The 19797-nt window shown below is 44.3% G+C and overlaps 1 protein-coding gene across 1 annotated transcript in view; it reads right to left on the reverse strand.

The window, feature by feature from the left end:
• spire1a (spire-type actin nucleation factor 1a) overlaps positions 1 to 19797 on the reverse strand; it is a 74836-nt gene that overhangs the window by 34280 nt on the left and 20759 nt on the right. The window contains exons 5-6 of the mRNA XM_029736102.1: positions 2516 to 2590; positions 410 to 574 (exon numbers count right to left, since the gene is read on the reverse strand). Of these exons, the coding sequence (XP_029591962.1) occupies positions 410 to 574; positions 2516 to 2590 (240 nt within the window). The remainder of the gene's footprint in view (positions 1 to 409; positions 575 to 2515; positions 2591 to 19797) is intronic.

Here is a 19797-nt window from a genome sequence, read left to right on the forward strand (position 1 = left end):
ACCACTAGGCTACCTGCCTCCCCCCTCTAACCACTAGGCCACCTGCCTCCCCCCTCTAACCACTAGGCTACCTGCCTCCCCCCTCTAACCACTAGGCTACCTGCCTCCCTCTCTAACCACTAGGCTACCTGCCTCCCCCCTCTAACCACTAGGCTACCTGCCTCCCCCCTCTAACCACTAGGCTACCTGCCTCCCCCCTCTAACCACTAGGCTACCTGCCTCCCCCCTCTAACCACTAGGCTACCTGCCTCCCTCTCTAACCACTAGGCTACCCTGCCCCCCCAGTGAATTCGAGCTCAGAGACGTAGAAACAGGCTAACAGATGAGACCCTCCCTTCACGATGACTTCAAAAAACATGAACATCCATCATTCCTTAAGATAATATTCTTCCATGTTTAACTCCCTCACCGTGACGTTCCGTAGTTTGTATCGTTTGAAGCGGATGTCGTCCATTAGCATCTCGTAAGGTGTGAGCTGGAACTCTATAGGTAGAGGGCTGTACTGTCTCTCCTGGACCTTCTTCAGCTTGACCCCGTTACGCAGGTCACCCATCACCTGCATCCAGAACTTAGCCTGAGGAACACCAGATAATAATAGCAGGGTTGGGGTTCATTTCATTTCTAATTCAGAAAGTAAAGCAAAATGTCAAATTCTACATTTTCCTCATTTTAGAGAATTGGAATGCAACTTTCAGTGTACTTCCTGATTTTTGAAATTGACCCCAACCACAGACAATAGTGTCAACATTTAGATCTTTACAGTATGCATCTAGGTGTCAAGTATCAGACCTGTTCCTGTGTTGACGGATAAGAGAATTATGGTCTTTCTTACCGCACCGTCCGCAGTGTCGTCAGAAAGCAGATTTTTTTTCTGGTTTTCAGGGATACAGTATTTTCAAACTAACTTCCATTTCCCCTGAAAAAGTGATGTTGGGACTCCGCTCCCGCTTCTTTTAGCTACATTAGGTTACTCTCACCCAGTCAGCGTTCTGTAGCGCCCGCTACATTAGGTTACTCTCACCCAGTCAGCGTTCTGTAGCGCCCGCTACATTAGGTTACTCTCACCCAGTCAGCGTTCTGTAGCGCCCGCTACATTAGGTTACTCTTACCCAGTCAGCGTTCTGTAGCGCCCGCTACATTAGGTTACTCTTACCCAGTCAGCGTTCTGTAGCGCCCGCTACATTAGGTTACTCTTACCCAGTCAGCGTTCTGTAGCGCCCGCTACATTAGGTTACTCTCACCCAGTCAGCGTTCTGTAGCGCCCGCTACATTAGGTTACTCTTACCCAGTCAGTGTTCTGTAGCGCCCGCTACATTAGGTTACTCACCCAGTCAGCGTTCTGTAGCGCCCGCTACATTAGGTTACTCTCACCCAGTCAGCGTTCTGTAGCGCCCGCTACATTAGGTTACTCTCACCCAGTCAGCGTTCTGTAGCGCCCGCTACATTAGGTTACTCTTACCCAGTCAGCGTTCTGTAGCGCCCGCTACATTAGGTTACTCTTACCCAGTCAGCGTTCTGTAGCGCCCGCTACATTAGGTTACTCTTACCCAGTCAGCGTTCTGTAGCGCCCGCTACATTAGGTTACTCTTACCCAGTCAGCGTTCTGTAGCGCCCGCTACATTAGGTTACTCTTACCCAGTCAGCGTTCTGTAGCGCCCGCTACATTAGGTTACTCTTACCCAGTCAGCGTTCTGTAGCGCCCGCTACATTAGGTTACTCTCACCCAGTCAGCGTTCTGTAGCGCCCGCTACATTAGGTTACTCTCACCCAGTCAGCGTTCTGTAGCGCCCGCTACATTAGGTTACTCTCACCCAGTCAGCGTTCTGTAGCGCCCGCTACATTAGGTTACTCTTACCCAGTCAGCGTTCTGTAGCGCCCGCTACATTAGGTTACTCTTACCCAGTCAGCGTTCTGTAGCGCCCGCTACATTAGGTTACTCTTACCCAGTCAGCGTTCTGTAGCGCCCGCTACATTAGGTTACTCTTACCCAGTCAGCGTTCTGTAGCGCCCGCTACATTAGGTTACTCTTACCCAGTCAGCGTTCTGTAGCGCCCGCTACATTAGGTTACTCTTACCCAGTCAGCGTTCTGTAGCGCCCGCTACATTAGGTTACTCTTACCCAGTCAGCGTTCTGTAGCGCCCGCTACATTAGGTTACTCTTACCCAGTCAGCGTTCTGTAGCGCCCGCTACATTAGGTTACTCTTACCCAGTCAGCGTTCTGTAGCGCCCGCTACATTAGGTTACTCTTACCCAGTCAGCGTTCTGTAGCGCCCGCTACATTAGGTTACTCTTACCCAGTCAGCGTTCTGTAGCGCCCGCTACATTAGGTTACTCTCACCCAGTCAGCGTTCTGTAGCGCCCGCTACATTAGGTTACTCTCACCCAGTCAGCGTTCTGTAGCGCCCGCTACATTAGGTTACTCTTACCCAGTCAGCGTTCTGTAGCGCCCGCTACATTAGGTTACTCTTACCCAGTCAGCGTTCTGTAGCGCCCGCTACATTAGGTTACTCTTACCCAGTCAGCATTCTGTAGCTCGTTGACATCTCTGATTGGTTCCTCTCCAGTGTCTCGTTCCATCCGCCGAAGGTTCTACAAGGGGGAAGACAGGAATGGAGAGCGTGAGAGGTTATATGTTTAATACACTGTGGGAGTTATTTTCCCTGTGTTGCTATGCACTATGGCTCTGGGTCAACACTAGAAGATCATGGGCAGTGTTATTTATCCGTTTTATGTCCGGCACACTTCTAAAAATCAATATGTTTTTAGATATATATTCAGATATAGGTCTTGTTCAAGCAGACAGTCCACATTGAACTTCTCAGTGGGGATAAAGCAATGTGGAATTAATGATGCATTTAAAATCATCTGTCTGTCAGCTCCTCACTACTGTTGGTCACAGCAGAGCCCCACTGGCTCTCTCCGGATATACTGTCCCAGTCTATACAGCCAGCTGGGTTTTCAGTATATTGCACAGACAGGATTATAGAACTCTGGGGAGGTTTTCAGACAGGATTAAAGAACTCTGGGGAAAAAGTTGGAGGTGTACATCATGAGTAACTTACTCATGGTGCGATTGTGGTAACGAACACAAACTCAAGTCCTTTTGTTTAACCAACCGAGAATACCTCAATCAAATGCCGACCTCATTACCTCCCGAGAGAGAGTACTCTTCGGTCATCGTCATAGCCGTGTATATTCTTCCTGAAGCCGTTGGCACGACGGCGCTCAAGGAAATACACTAGATTTGGTTCAAACTGGAAACCACATATCCTGAGGCCACATTTCTTGTAACGGGATGTTAAAAAAGCTAATCTGAATAATACGCTACAACATTTTTACTAACACATTGGCTGCGCTACTCGCGCATCAAAAACTCAATTGCTTCTCACCCTTTCAGAATGATTAACAGGCCCTCCCCCACCCTCCCTTCTGCAAATCAGATCACGCCTCCATTCCACCCCTCTCTTCCTACAGGCAGAAACTAAAAAAGGAAGTACCCGTGCTAAGGACTGTTCAATGCTGGTCTGACCAATTGGAATCCATGCTTCAAGATTGGAGTTGTTTCCCTGTCCACATGAATGAAACATTTTGTTACAGCCTTATTCTAAAATGGATTAAACAAAAATCCTCAGCAAACTACACACAATACCCCATAACGACAAAGCGAAAAGCTGAAACTTTAGGATATGTATTATATTTAAAAACAGAAATAACTTATGATTATTAGTATTCAAACCCTTTGCTATGAGACTTGAAATTGAGCTCAGGTGCATCCTGTTTCCATTGATCATCCTTGAGCTGTTTCTACAACTTGATTGGTCCACCTGTGGTAAATTCAATTCATTGGACATGATTTGGAAAGGCGCACACACACACACACACACACACACACACAGTCTATATAAGGTCGCAAACTTGACAGTGCATGTCACGAATTGTCCGTAGAGCGCCGAGACAGGATTGTGTCGAGACAGATCTGGGGAAGGGTACCAAAAAATGTCTGCAACATTGAAGATCCCCAAGAACACAGTGACCTCCATCATTCTTAAATGGAAGAAGTTCAGAACCAACAAGACTCTTCCTAGAGATGGCTGCCCGGCCAAACTGAGCAATCGGGGGAGAAGGGCCTTGGTCAGGGAGGTGACCAAGATTGAACTCTTTGGCCTGAATGCCAAGAGTCACTTCTGAAGGAAACCTGGCACCATCACTACAGTGAAGCAAGGTGGTGGCAGCATCATGCTGTGGGGATGTTTTTCAGTGGCAGGGACTGTGAGACTAGTCAGGATCAAGGGAAAGATGAACGGAGCAAACGACAGAGATCCCTGATGAAAACCTGCTCCAGTCTCAGGACCATGGAAGGTGAACCTTCTCCCCAGTCTAACAGGACAATGACCCTAAGCACACAGCCAAGACAACGCAGGAGTGGCTTCAGGACAAGTCTCAGAATGTCCTTGAGTGACGCAGCCAGAGCCCAGACTTGAATTTGAATGCAGAGAAGAATGGGAAAAACTCCCCAAATACAGGTGTGCCAAGTTTGTCGCGTCATACCCAAGAAGACTCGAGGCTGTAATCACTGCCAAAGGTGCTTCAACAATGAACTGAGTTAAACCGTCTGAAAAAGTATGTATGTAATAATGTATGTAATAATGTATGTATGTATGTATGTATGTATGTATGTATGTATGTATGTATGTATGTATGTATGTATGTATGCATGTATGTATGCATGTATGTATGTATGTATGTATGTATGTATGCATGTATGTATGCATGTATGTATGCATGTAAATGTGATATTTCCGTTTTTGTTCTGTCATTAAGGGGTATTGTGTGTAGACTGATTTTTAAAAATGTTTTATCAATTTTAGAATAAGGCTGTAACGTAACAAAATGTGGAAAAATTATGTACTGTATTCTAGTGAAATTTCATCCTATTCAAATATTGCTGTAAATACTATTCTATGCAAGTATTAAGATAGAAGGTCTAGTATAACACTCACATACTCAAGGGCTTTTCACTTTATTTGTACTATTTTCTACATTGTAGAATAATACTGAAGACATCAAAACTATGAAATAACACACATGGAATCATGTAGTAACCAAAAAAGTGTTACTATATTTATGTAGAAAACCCTTGAATAAGTAAATGTTCTAAAACTTTTGACCGGTAGTGCACACACACACACACACACACACACACACACACACACACACACACACACACTGACATCGCTCGTCTTAATTCCATTCTTTTTAGATGTGTGTATTACTGCACTGTTGAAGCTAGGGGCTTTCACTACACCTGGAGGAACATCTGTTAAATAGGAAGGTAAGGGATGGTGGTAGGAGTGAGGGAGAGGGGAGGCAGGAGAGAGAGTGAGGGATGGTGGTAGGAGTGAGGGAGAGGGGAGGCAGGAGAGAGAGTGAGGGATGGTGGTAGGAGTGAGGGAGAGGGGAGGCAGGAGAGAGAGTGAGGGATGGTGGTAGGAGTGAGGGAGAGGGGAGGCAGGAGAGAGAGTGAGGGATGGTGGTAGGAGTGAGGGAGGGAGAGGGGATGCAGGAGAGAGAGTGAGGGATGGTGCTAGGAGTGAGGGAGAGAGGAGGGATGGTGGTAGGAGTGAGGGAGAGCGAGAGAGGGGAGGTAAGGGATGGTGATAGGAGTGAGGGAGAGGGGAGGTAAGGGATGGTGGTGGGAGTGAGGGAGAGCGAGAGAGGGGAGGTAAGGGATGGTGGTAGGAGTGAGGGAGAGAGGGGAGGTAAGGGATGGTGGTAGGAGTGAGGGAGAGAGGGGAGGTAAGGGATGGGGTAGGAGTGAGGGAGAGAGGGGAGGTAAGGGATGGTGGTAGGAGAGGGGGAGGTAAGGGATGGGGTAGGAGTGAGGGGGAGGTAAGAGATGGGGTAGGAGTGAGGGGGAGGTAAGGGATGGTGGTAGGAGTGAGGGGGAGGTAAGGGATGGTGGTAGGAGTGAGGGGGAGGTAAGGGATGGGGTAGGAGTGAGGGGGAGGTAAGGGATGGTGGTAGGAGTGAGGGGGAGGTAAGGGATGGTGGTAGGAGTGAGGGGGAGGTAAGGGATGGTGGTAGGAGTGAGGGGGAGGTAAGGGATGGTGGTAGGAGTGAGGGGGAGGTAAGGAATGGTGGTAGGAGTGAGGGGGAGGTAAGGAATGGTGGTAGGAGTGAGGGGGAGGTAAGGAATGGTGGTAGGAGTGAGGGGGAGGTAAGGAATGGTGGTAGGAGTGAGGGGGAGGTAAGGGATGGTGGTAGGAGTGAGGGGGAGGTAAGGGATGGTGGTAGGAGTGAGGGGGAGGTAAGGGATGGTGGTAGGAGTGAGGGGGAGGTAAGGGATGGTGGTAGGAGTGAGGGGGAGGTAAGGGATGGTGGTAGGAGTGAGGGGGAGGTAAGGGATTACCCCCCTGATTTGGACAAAATAACATGGCAACATATTGGCATAGCACGAATCATACACACGATTGAAATAACCACCCAAATCGGCCCATCTCCGGGCCAATCATATGGCAATTTTCCGATGGCAATTGCCAATTGTAACACCCCAAATTTCCTTTAGATGGCGAGCGTGCTCCACCTTGGTTTTTCATACAGCAAATGATACCCAATTCTTACCCAAGTCTCAGATTTTGATAAAATGATATTTTTTTTGAAAACGTAGCATCTTGTAAAAAAGTGGTTTCTGGACCGTTTTTCGAATTTTTTTCGATTGTTATGTCAATTACACATGTATAAGAGCTGTATGAACATGCTTCTGACGTTTTTTATTGATGTCGTTTTTTGGGTTGCTTTTGCTTGTGCGCAAGGCATATGATTTGTGCATTTTGAATATGATTTCATAGGAAAAAAGTGACATTTTTTTTTTCATTTTTTTTGCAAAATGACATATCCAATGCTTTTTTTTGTCACTTGTGGAAGTATTGCAAGTGCCAAATTACAGCAAATATCCAAAAGATAGCTAGAGCTCTCCGCAGTGAATTTTCATATTGCAAATGTAACACAATTCAAGTCCCAAGTGTCAAATTTTGAAAAAATGACATATTTTTTGAAAACTTTTCAACCCTAAAAAAGTGGTTTCTGGACCGTTTTTCGAATTTTTTTTGATTTTTATGTCAATTACACATGTATAAGAGCTGTATGGACATACTTTTGACATATTTTATTGACATAATTTTTTGGGTTGTTTTTGCTTGTGCATAAGGCATTTGGAATATGTTTTGTGCATTTGGAATATGATTTCATAGGAAGTCAAAAGTGACATATTTGCTTGTGCATAAGGCATATGATTTGTGCATTTGGAATATGATTTCATAGGAAGTCAAAAGTCACATATTTATATTTTTTGCCAAATGCCATTAGAAATGTGCAAATTAAATGTCCAATTCTTTTTTTGTCAATTATACATGTATGAAAGTATTGAATGTGCCAAATCAGTATGTTTGTCCGTTTGCCATGTACGATCATAGGAAGTCGGTTTCCAAACCCAAAAGTCAGTGAACCATGTTCCAAATGGCATTTATACTGCCCAAATGATATATATCCCTATGTTGAGCCATCAATCAACGCAGATGGTCTACTTGTCATGTATGATGAGGGAGAAGTGGGACTCTGTTGCTTTTAACATTTTTAACGAATTTGACATGCTCAGAATGCATAATTGACTGGCCCGATGATCTCGGGATGGCCGTGCAGTGACTGTGGTTCCTCTCCATCGCTCGTTGTGTTGATTTCATCATGTCAACTTTGGTGATATTTTTTGCTGTTGAATCATCTTGCAAATGCGCGTTACATTTGCAATATTGCGCGTTACGTTTGCAATATGATTCAATGGGCATTTAGCATCACAAATTTAGGCATGCTCAAAAATACTGCAGAAATGCATTATTGACTGGCTCGATGAACTCGGGATGGCCGGGCAGTGACTGTGGTTCCTCTCCATTGCTCGTCACCCAGCAGTCAGCGTCCATCAGTCAATTAGATGTCATTTTGACACCAAACTGATAGCATCTGACACCAAATCCACTTTTTCCAACTCGTATAGAAGCCAACTATCACATATGTCAGAGAAGGCCCATAATTCACAGTGCTTTCAATTTTAACCATAAAAAAACCTAAAACACATAGTTACGTTATAGCTGCGGGTCCAGCTCTGACATTATGTGTAGGCCTATGTGAGGCGACCCCGAATCCCAAGTTTCGGCTCGATAGGTCATTCGGTGCCCGAGCAATGGCCTAATTGGTGCTGAAAATCCACTTTTTCAGGGCGTTACTACGGGGCCCCTGAATGAGCTATCGGACAGAGACATTGGGGTCCGTCTCTATGGGCCGAGGCGGTTTCAATGCACCTAGTCTTGCGACTCTGGGACATTTCTACATGTCGCCATGTCCGTGATATTCAAAATGAATTGAAAATATTGCAAATGTACGAGGCGGTTTCTCGGTCAGAGAACCTTCTAGAGCCCCATAAATCACCGTGCACTATCGACTTGAGCTCTAGAACAGGTTTCTAAAATTTCGGAGCTCTAGGTCTGACGGTTCTTGAATCGTTTGAACGAAAGTAACTATTGAAGGCGGTATAAGCCTCTAAGCCCCATACTATGTACCTATGGCCAAATTGTGTGTGTGTTTTTGTTTTTTTTGCAAAAAGAATAGACACACGTTGTCTTTGGGGTAGGCATATACAGAATCCTGAATATGAAGTCTCTACCTTAAGAATTGACTGAGAAACAGATGGTTGAGTTGCGTGATTTTCACTATCTGCAGGTGGCAATATGACAATAGCTCTTGGGTGTTTTTAACCACTTCCGGTTGTCACAGGAAGCTGTTGCTTCACACACGTTGTCTTTGGGGTAGAAATAAACAGAATCCTGAATAAGAAGTCTCTACCTTAAGAATTGACTGAGAAACAGATGGTTGAGTTGCATGATTTTCACTATGCGCACGTAATATGACAATAGCTCTTGGGTGTTTTTAACCACTTCCGGTTGTCACAGGAAGCTCTTGCTTCACACACGTTGTCGTTGGGGTAGACAGAAACAGAATCCTGAATAAGAAGTCTCTACCTTAAGAATTGACTGAGAAACAGATGGTTGAGTTGCGTGATTTTCATTATCTGCAGGTGGCAATATGACAATAGCTCTAGGCTATTTTAAACCACTTCCGGTTGTCACAGGAAGCTCTTGCTTCACACACGTTGTCTTTGGGGTAGACATAAACGGAATCCTGAATAAGAAGTCTCTACCTTAAGAATTGACTGAGAAACAGATGGTTGAGTTGCGTGATTTTCACTATGCGCACGTAATATGACAATAGCTCTTGGGTGATTTTAACCACTTCCGGTTGTCACAGGAAGCTCTTGCTTCACACACGTTGTCTTTGGGGTAGACATAAACGGAATCCTGAATAAGAAGTCTCTACCTTAAGAATTGACTGAGAAACAGACGGTTGAGTTGCGTGATTTTCACTATGCGCACGTAATATGACAATAGCTCTTGGGTGATTTTAACCACTTCCGGTTGTCACAGGAAGCTCTTGCTTCACACACGTTGTCTTTGGGGTAGACATAAACGGAATCCTGAATAAGAAGTCTCTACCTTAAGAATTGACTGAGAAACAGACGGTTGAGTTGCGTGATTTTCACTATGCGCACGTAATATGACAATAGCTCTTGGGTGATTTTAACCACTTCCGGTTGTCACAGGAAGCTCTTGCTTCACACACGTTGTCTTTGGGGTAGACATAAACGGAATCCTGAATAAGAAGTCTCTACCTTAAGAATTGACTGAGTAACAGATGGTTGAGTTGCGTGATTTTCACTATATGCAGGTTGTCCATATGACAATAGCTCTAGGCTGTTTTAACCACTTCCCGTTGTCACAGGAAGTTCTTACTCAACACACGTTGTCTTTGGGGTAGACATAAACAGAATCCTGAATAAGAAGTCTCTACCTTAAGAATTGACTGAGAAACAGATGGTTGAGTTGCGTGATTTTCACTATCTGCAGGTGGCAATATGACAATAGCTCTTGGGTGTTTTTAACCACTTCCGGTTGTCACAGGAAGCTGTTGCTTCACACACGTTGTCTTTGGGGTAGACATAAACAGAATCCTGAATAAGAAGTCTCTACCTTAAGAATTGACTGAGTAACAGATGGTTGAGTTGCGTGATTTTCACTATATGCAGGTTGTCCATATGACAATAGCTCTAGGCTGTTTTAACCACTTCCCGTTGTCACAGGAAGTTCTTACTCAACACACGTTGTCTTTGGGGTAGACATAAACAGAATCCTGAATAAGAAGTCTCTACCTTAAGAATTGACTGAGAAACAGATGGTTGAGTTGCGTGATTTTCACTATGCGCACGTAATATGACAATAGCTCTTGAGTGATTTTAACCACTTCCGGTTGTCACAGGAAGCTCTTGCTTCACACACGTTGTCTTTGGGGTAGACATAAACGGAATCCTGAATAAGAAGTCTCTACCTTAAGAATTGACTGAGAAACAGATGGTTGAGTTGCATGATTTTCACTATGCGCACGTAATATGACAATAGCACTTGGGTGATTTTAACCACTTCCGGTTGTCACAGGAAGCTCTTGCTTCACACACGTTGTCTTTGGGGTACACATAAACAGAATCATGAATAAGAAGTCTCTACCTTAAGAATTGACTGAGTAACAGATGGTTGAGTTGCGTGATTTTCACTATATGCAGGTTGACCAAATGACAATGGCTCTAGGCTGTTTTAACCACTTCCCGTTGTCACAGGAAGTTCTTACTCAACACACGTTGTCTTTGGGGTAGACATAAACAGAATCCTGAATAAGAAGTCTCTACCTTAAGAATTGACTGAGTAACAGATGGTTGAGTTGCGTGATTTTCACTATATGCAGGTTGACCATATGACAATAGCTCTTGGCTGTTTTTAACAACTTCCGGTTGTCACAGGAAGCTCTTACTTCACACACGTTGTCTTTGGGGTAGACATAAACAGAATCCTGAATATGAAGTCTGTACCTTAAGAATTGACTGAGTAACAGATGGTTGAGTTGCGTGATTTTCACTATCTGCAGGTGGCAATATGACAATAGCTCTTGGGTGTTTTTAACCACTTCCGGTTGTCACAGGAAGCTGTTGCTTCACACACGTTGTCTTTGGGGTAGACATAAACAGAATCCTGAATAAGAAGTCTCTACCTTAAGAATTGACTGAGAAACAGATGGTTGAGTTGCGTGATTTTCACTATGCGCACTTAATATGACAATAGCTCTAGGCTGTTTTAACCACTTCCCGTTGTCACAGGAAGTTCTTACTCAACACATGTTGTCTTTGGGGTAGACATAAACAGAATCCTGAATAAGAAGTCTCTACCTTAAGAATTGACTGAGAAACAGATGGTTGAGTTGCGTGATTTTCACTATGCGCACGTAATATGACAATAGCTCTTGGGTGATTTTAACCACTTCCGGTTGTCACAGGAAGCTCTTGCTTCACACACGTTGTCTTTGGGGTAGACATAAACAGAATCCTGAATAAGAAGTCTCTACCTTAAGAATTGACTGAGTAAAAGATGGTTGAGTTGCGTGATTTTCACTATCTGCAGGTGGCAATATGACAATAGCTCTTGGGTGTTTTTAACCACTTCCGGTTGTCACAGGAAGCTCTTGCTTCACACACGTTGTCTTTGGGGTAGACAGAAACAGAATCCTGAATAAGAAGTCTCTACCTTAAGAATTGACTGAGTAACAGATGGTTGAGTTGCGTGATTTTCACTATCTGCAGGTGGCAATATGACAATAGCTCTTGGGTGTTTTTAACCACTTCCGGTTGTCACAGGAAGCTCTTGCTTCACACACGTTGTCTTTGGGGTAGACATAAACAGAATCCTGAATAAGAAGTCTCTACCTTAAGAATTGACTGAGTAACAGATGGTTGAGTTGCGTGATTTTCACTATATGCAGGTTGTCCATATGACAATAGCTCTAGGCTGTTTTAACCACTTCCCGTTGTCACAGGAAGTTCTTACTCAACACACGTTGTCTTTGGGGTAGACATAAACAGAATCCTGAATAAGAAGTCTCTACCTTAAGAATTGACTGAGAAACAGATGGTTGAGTTGCGTGATTTTCACTATGCGCACGTAATATGACAATAGCTCTTGAGTGATTTTAACCACTTCCGGTTGTCACAGGAAGCTCTTGCTTCACACACGTTGTCTTTGGGGTAGACATAAACGGAATCCTGAATAAGAAGTCTCTACCTTAAGAATTGACTGAGAAACAGATGGTTGAGTTGCATGATTTTCACTATGCGCACGTAATATGACAATAGCACTTGGGTAATTTTAACCACTTCCGGTTGTCACAGGAAGCTCTTGCTTCACACACGTTGTCTTTGGGGTACACATAAACAGAATCATGAATAAGAAGTCTCTACCTTAAGAATTGACTGAGTAACAGATGGTTGAGTTGCGTGATTTTCACTATATGCAGGTTGACCATATGACAATGGCTCTAGGCTGTTTTAACCACTTCCCGTTGTCACAGGAAGCTATTGCTTCACACACGTTGTCCTTGGGGTACATATAAACAGAATCCTGAATAAGAAGTCTCTACCTTAAGAATTGACTGAGTAACAGATGGTTGAGTTGCGTGATTTTCACTATGCGCACGTAATATGACAATGGCTCTTGGGTGATTTTAACCACTTCCGGTTGTCACAGGAAGCTCTTGCTTCACACACGTTGTCCTTGGGGTACATATAAACAGAATCCTGAATAAGAAGTCTCTACCTTAAGAATTGACTGAGTAACAGATGGTTGAGTTGCGTGATTTTCACTATGCGCACGTAATATGACAATGGCTCTTGGGTGATTTTAACCACTTCCGGTTGTCACAGGAAGCTCTTGCTTCACACACGTTGTCGTTGGGGTAGACAGAAACAGAATCCTGAATAAGAAGTCTCTACCTTAAGAATTGACTGAGTAACAGATGGTTGAGTTGCGTGATTTTCACTATCTGCAGGTGGCAATATGACAATAGCTCTTGGGTGTTTTTAACCACTTCCGGTTGTCACAGGAAGCTGTTGCTTCACACACGTTGTCTTTGGGGTAGACATAAACAGAATCCTGAATAAGAAGTCTCTACCTTAAGAATTGACTGAGAAACAGATGGTTGAGTTGCGTGATTTTCACTATATGCAGGTTGACCATATGACAATAGCTCTAGGCTGTTTTAACCACTTCCCGTTGTCACAGGAAGCTATTGCTTCACACACGTTGTCCTTGGGGTACATATAAACAGAATCCTGAATAAGAAGTCTCTACCTTAAAAATTGACTGAGTAACAGATGGTTGAGTTGCGTGATTTTCACTATCTGCAGGTGGCAATATGACAATAGCTCTTGGGTGTTTTTAACCACTTCCGGTTGTCACAGGAAGCTGTTGCTTCACACACGTTGTCTTTGGGGTAGACATAAACAGAATCCTGAATAAGAAGTCTCTACCTTAAGAATTGACTGAGTAACAGATGGTTGAGTTGCGTGATTTTCACTATGCGCACTTAATATGACAATAGCTCTTGGGTGTTTTTAACCACTTCCAGTTGTCACAGGAACCTTAGAATCGACACAGGTAGACCTCACAGTAGCCTGATGGATTGTTGTAGAAGACAGGTTCATAAGGCATTCATAACCCACATAGGCTTCAGGTTGAATTTTGGAGAATAGTCTATGTGTTCCTATGGGGAGAGAAGTCATTGCACACAGTTTGATCTAAACACCTTCTTTTCACTGTGAAGGGTTAATGCCACAGGGTCAAGGTTGGCTTGCACAGATCGGGAGGACCTCAGGAACGCTCCTGGTTCCTCTCCATCGCTCGTTGTGTTGATTTCATCATGTCACCTTTGGTGACATTTTTTGCTGTTGAATCATATTGCAAATACACGGATGCGCATTTGCAATATGATTCAATTGGCATTTAGCATCACAACTTTGGCATGCTCAAAACCACTGCAGAAATGCATAATTGACTGTCCCGATGAACTGGGGATGGCCGTGCAGTGACTGTGGTTCCTCTCCATCGCTCGTTGTGTTGATTTCATCATGTCAACTTTGGTGATGTTTTTTGCTGTTGAATCATGTTGCAAATGCGCGTTACATTTGCAATATTCCATGTTACGTTTGCAATATGATTCAATGGGCATTTAGCATCACAAATGTGGCATGCTCAAAACCACTGCAGAAATGCATAATTGACTGTCCCGATGAACTGGGGATGGCCGTGCAGTGACTGTGGTTCCTCTCCATCGCTCGTTGTGTTGATTTCATCATGTCAACTTTGGTGATGTTTTTTGCTGTTGAATCATGTTGCAAATGCGCGTTACATTTGCAATATTCCATGTTACGTTTGCAATATGATTCAATGGGCATTTAGCATCACAAATGTGGCATGCTCAAAATCACTGCAGAAATGCATAATTGACTGTCCCGATGAACTGGGGATGGCCGTGCAGTGACTGTGGTTCCTCTCCATCGCTCGTTGTGTTGATTTCATCATGTCAACTTTGGTGATATTTTTTGCTGTTGAATCATGTTGCAAATGCTCGTTACATTTGCAATATTGCGTGTTACGTTTGCAATATGATGCAATGGGCATTTAGCATCACAACTTTGGCATGCTCAAAACCACTGCAGAAATGCATAATTGACTGTCCCGATGAACTGGGGATGGCTGTGCAGTGACTGTGGTTCCTCTCCATGGCTTGATGGTGAGTTTTTTTTGTGATTTTTGGAAAAATGTCCAAAATGACTAGGTGCGCCCCATACTGGATGGGCACTGATGGAAGGTGCTCCCTACCCAACCGCGGACCCCTTGCACCACCCTAAAGTCATTTAAAAGCCTTCTAAAAAAATACTCCTGGTAACCCATTTCGGGTCACCATGTGCACTGATGCGCATTTGCAATATGATTCAATGGGCCTCAACATCACGAATTTGGCATGCTTAAAAACACTGCAGAAATGCAAAATGAACTGTCCCGATGAACTGGTGATGGCCGGGCAGTGACTGTGGTTCCTCTCCATGGCTTGATGGTGACATGAGAGAAGTGGGATTGTCGTTTTTTAGCAATTTTTTTGAAAAATGTCCAAAATGACTAGGTGCGCCCCATACTGGTTGGGCACTGATGGAAGGTGCTCACTACCCAACCGTGCACCCCTTGCACCACCCTAAAGGCATTTAAAACCATTCTAAAAAATTACTCCTGGTAACCCATTTCGGGTCACCATGTGCACTGATGCGCATTTGCAATATGATTCAATGGGCCTCAACATCACGAATTTGGCATGCTTAAAAACACTGCAGAAATGCAAAATTAACTGTCCCGATGAACTGGTGATGGCCGGGCAGTGACTGTGGTTCCTCTCCATGGCTTGATGGTGACATGAGAGAAGTGGGATTGTTGTTTTTTAGCAATTTTTTTTGAAAAATGTCCAAAATGACTAGGGGCGCCCCATACTGGATGGGCACTGATGGAAGGTGCTCCCTACCCAACCGTGCACCCCTTGCACCCTCTAAAGGCATTTAAAACCATTCTAAAAAATTACTCCTGGTAACCCATTTCGGGTCACCATGTGCACTGATGCGCATTTGCAATATGATTCAATGGGCCTCAACATCACGAATTTGGCATGCTCAAAAACACTAAAGATATGCAAAATTGACTGTCCCGATGAACTGGGGATGGCCGGGCAGTGACTGTGGTTCCTCTCAATGGCTTGATGGTGACATGAGAGAAGTGGGATTGTCGTTTTTTAGCAATTTTTTTGAAAAATGTCCAAAATGACTAGGGGCGCCCCATACTGGATGGGCACTGATGGAAGGTGCTCCCTACCCAACCGTGCACCCCTTGCACCCTCTAAAGGCATTTAAAACCCTTCTAAAAAATTACTCCTGGTAACCCATTTCGGGTCACCATGTGCACTGATGCGCATTTACAATATGATTCAATGGGCCTCAACATCACGAATTTGGCATGCTCAAAAACACTAAAGATATGCAAAATTGACTGTCCCGATGAACTGGGGATGGCCGGGCAGTGACTGTGGTTCCTCTCTATCGCTCATTGTGTTGATTTCATCATGTCAACTTTGGTGATATTTTTGCTGTTGAGTCATATTGCAAACGCACGTTACGTTTGCAATATAGCGCGTTACGTTTGCAATATGATTTAATGGGCATTTAGTATCACAAATGTGGCATGCTCAAAAATACTGCAGAAATGCATAATTGACTGGCCTGATGAACTGGGGATGGCCGGGCAGTGACTGTGGTTCCTCTCTGTCGCTCATTGTGTTGATTTCATCATGTCAACTTTGGTGATATTTTCTGCTGTTGAATCATATTGCAAACGCACGTTACGTTTGCAATATAGCGCGTTACGTTTGCAATATGATTTAATGGGCATTTAGCATCACAAATTTAGGCATGCTCAAAAATACTGCAGAAATGCATAATTGACTGGCCCGATGAACTCGGGATGGCCGGGCAGTGACTGTGGTTAATCTCCATTGCTCGTCACCCAGCAGTCAGCGTCCATCAGTCAATTAGTTGTCATTCTGACACCAAACTGATAGCATCTGACACCAAATCCACTTTTTCCAACTCGTATAGAAGCCAACTATCACATATGTCAGAGAAGGCCCATAATTCACAGTGCTTTCAATTTTAACCATAAAAAAACCTAAAACACATAGTTACGTTATAGCTGCGGGTCCAGTTCTGACATTATGTGTAGGCCTATGTGAGGCGACCCCGAATCCCAAGTTTCGGCTCGATAGGTCATTTGGTGCCCAAGCAATGGCCTTAATTGGTGCTGAAAATCCACTTTTTCAGGGCGTTACTACGGGGTCCCTGAATGAGCTATCGGACAGAGACATTGGGGTCCGTCTCTACGGGCCGAGGCGGTTTCAATGCACCTAGTCTTGCGACTCTGGGACATTTCTAAATGTCGCCATGTCCGTGATATTGAAAATGAATTGAAAATATTGCAAATGTACGAGGTGGTTTCTCGGTCAGAGAACCTTCTAGAGCCCCATAAATCACCGTGCACTATCGACTTGAGCTCTAGAACAGGTTTCTAAAATTTCGGAGCTCTAGGTCTGACGGTTCTTGAATCGTTTCAACAAAAGTAACTATTGAAGGCGGTATAAGACTCTAAGCCCCACACTATGTCCCTATGGCCAAATTGTGTGTGTGTGTTTTTGTTTTTTTTTGCAAAAAGAATAGACACACGTTGTCTTTGGGGTAGGCATATACAGAATCCTCAATATGAAGTCTCTACCTAAAGAATTGGCTGGATGACATAGGGTTGAGTTGCGTGATTTTCACTATATGCTGGTTGACCATATGACAATAGCTCTTTGCTGTTTTTAACAACTTCCGGTTGTCACAGGAAGCTCTTACTCAACACATGTTGTCTTTGGGTTAGACATAAACAGAATCCTGAATATGAAGTCTCTACCTTAAGAATTGACTGAATAACAGATGGTTGAGTTGCGTGATTTTCACTATATGCCGGTTGACCATATGACAATAGCTCTTGGCTGTTTTTAAGTACTTCCGGTTGTCACAGGAAGCTCTTGCTTCACACACGTTGTCTTTGGGGTAGACATAAACAGAATCCTGAATATGAAGTCTCTACCTTAAGAATTGACTGAATGACAGATGGTTGAGTTGCGTGATTTTCACTATCTGCAGGTTGCTTATATGACAATAGCTCTAGGGTGATTTTAACATTTTCCGGTTGCTCCAGGAACCTTAGAATCGACACAGGTAGACCTCACAGTAGCCTGATGGATTGTTATAGAAGACAGGTTCATAAGGCATTCATAACCCACATAGACTTCAGGTTGAATTTAGGAGAATTGTCAATGTATTCCTATGGGGAGAGAAGTCATTGCACACAGTTTGATCTAAACACCTTCTTTTCACTGTGAAGGGTTAATGCCACAGGGTCAAGGTTAGGCTTGCACAGATCGGGAGGACCTCAGGAACGCTCCTGAGGTTGAATTGTGCTTCTAACCCTAATGGTTCTCTCACTGTCACCCATAAGCACTTGACATATTGGTGCAGGCCTCATTTTGGGCCTAGTTTTCTCACGGTCGCTGCGCTCATACCGAGCAAGCTACGGTCAAGCGGGGCGTCTCATTGAACTCGTCTCAGCCTAGAGATAATGGTAATGCCATTGCAGGCTCTTTGTGTCTTTAAGCACCGCTCTGTGTCACTCCGTCCTTGCTGTGTGTGTGTTTGAGAGAGCTTTTCTTTGACATCTGATGGGATAAATGACTGATTTACAGTTCATGATGGTTGCCTAGTCACACATATGAAGTTGTGGAAAGATCTGACCTTTTTAACCCTTCAAAGCAGCCCCTATGACACCATTATAAGGCATTTCTGGTTGACACAGGAATCTGAACGTTAGGCTCTTATAGAATATTGAGTTTTAAGTGTTTCTGTTAAGAACTGACTTATTTACAGAGGGTTGAACAAGTGTGTGTTGTTTCAGAAAATCACAGAAAATCACAGAAATCTCGCAGAGCTCCGAAACCTGCCTTAACGGACTCATCTGAACACGCTGCAACTGGATATGTAACTTTTTTGAAAAAAAACCCTCTTGTTGTTGAATATCACCAATGTGTCATTGTACAATTTCTCTGAAATGAACATTGGTAAATGCATGGTTCCTTTTCTCCTGACACCGTAGGCTCATGTAGTTTGATGTGAAGCGGTCAAATCAGCACTCTATTTTCCTCTTTGACTTTCAATCCCAGAAAAATAGCCTTAACTCGAAAAGCGTCGAGGCCTCGACTCCATCCTGTTCGGGGCCAACTGCCCATTATGCCAAACCCACGCAGACCGAGTTTCGTCTTCGAATTATCTTCGGTTTAGGAGAAAAAGCCGTGTCGCATTTGGTGATATATGTTACATTTGCAATATGATTCCATACGCCCTCTCGTGGAATAATCCGGGACTGCAAGAAAATGACCAAAATTTGAAAATTTAATTAAACGGAAACCGAAGGTCCGAGAGACTTCGTTCGATGACTTCCTGGAAGATCCGGCCCCCGCGATCGGCCCGACGCCGTCCGCGGATTTATCGGACGTGGTCGGACGTCTAGTAAGGGAGGGTACATTTGCAACATGGACTTTCTCACTAACCATACGGATGGCGCACGCGACGTCCCTTCTGTATGTAAGGGATGGTGGTAGGAGTGAGGGGGAGGTAAGGGATGGTGGTAGGAGTGAGGGGGAGGTAAGGGATGGTGGTAGGAGTGAGGGGGAGGTAAGGGATGGGGTAGGAGTGAGGGAGAGCGAGAGGGGAAGTGGGGAAGGACTGTTTAGATCTATTTAGATCCAGCACGGAGACCTCCCAGTGTCCTTTGCCTCACTGACCCAGTTAAACCAGTCAATCCCCTGCTGTCATCCCATCACACCCAGGGCTTCCCTCTGACTGGCTGCTCACTGTGCGGTGGACTCGACCCCGTTGAAACGCTCCCTTGTGAATCATTAATCTGTTGAAACTCTCAAGTAAATCATTCATCTCCTTACTGACTCAGTGAATTAATTAGGTCCAGGAAGCCTTCTGAACAGGCTGAAACCTGGACAGTGTTTTCTGTTCCAATATGGATGAACTGACAACACCAAGCAGCCTTGTCTCCTTTTGGAGATGTGCCTGGTTAAGATCCTCATTCTGAGCAGGTCTGGAGAATATGGGATCATTATAGCTAATTGAT

Source organism: Salmo trutta, chromosome 36 (assembly GCF_901001165.1).
Source record: "Salmo trutta chromosome 36, fSalTru1.1, whole genome shotgun sequence".
Classification (NCBI taxonomy): domain Eukaryota; kingdom Metazoa; phylum Chordata; class Actinopteri; order Salmoniformes; family Salmonidae; genus Salmo; species Salmo trutta.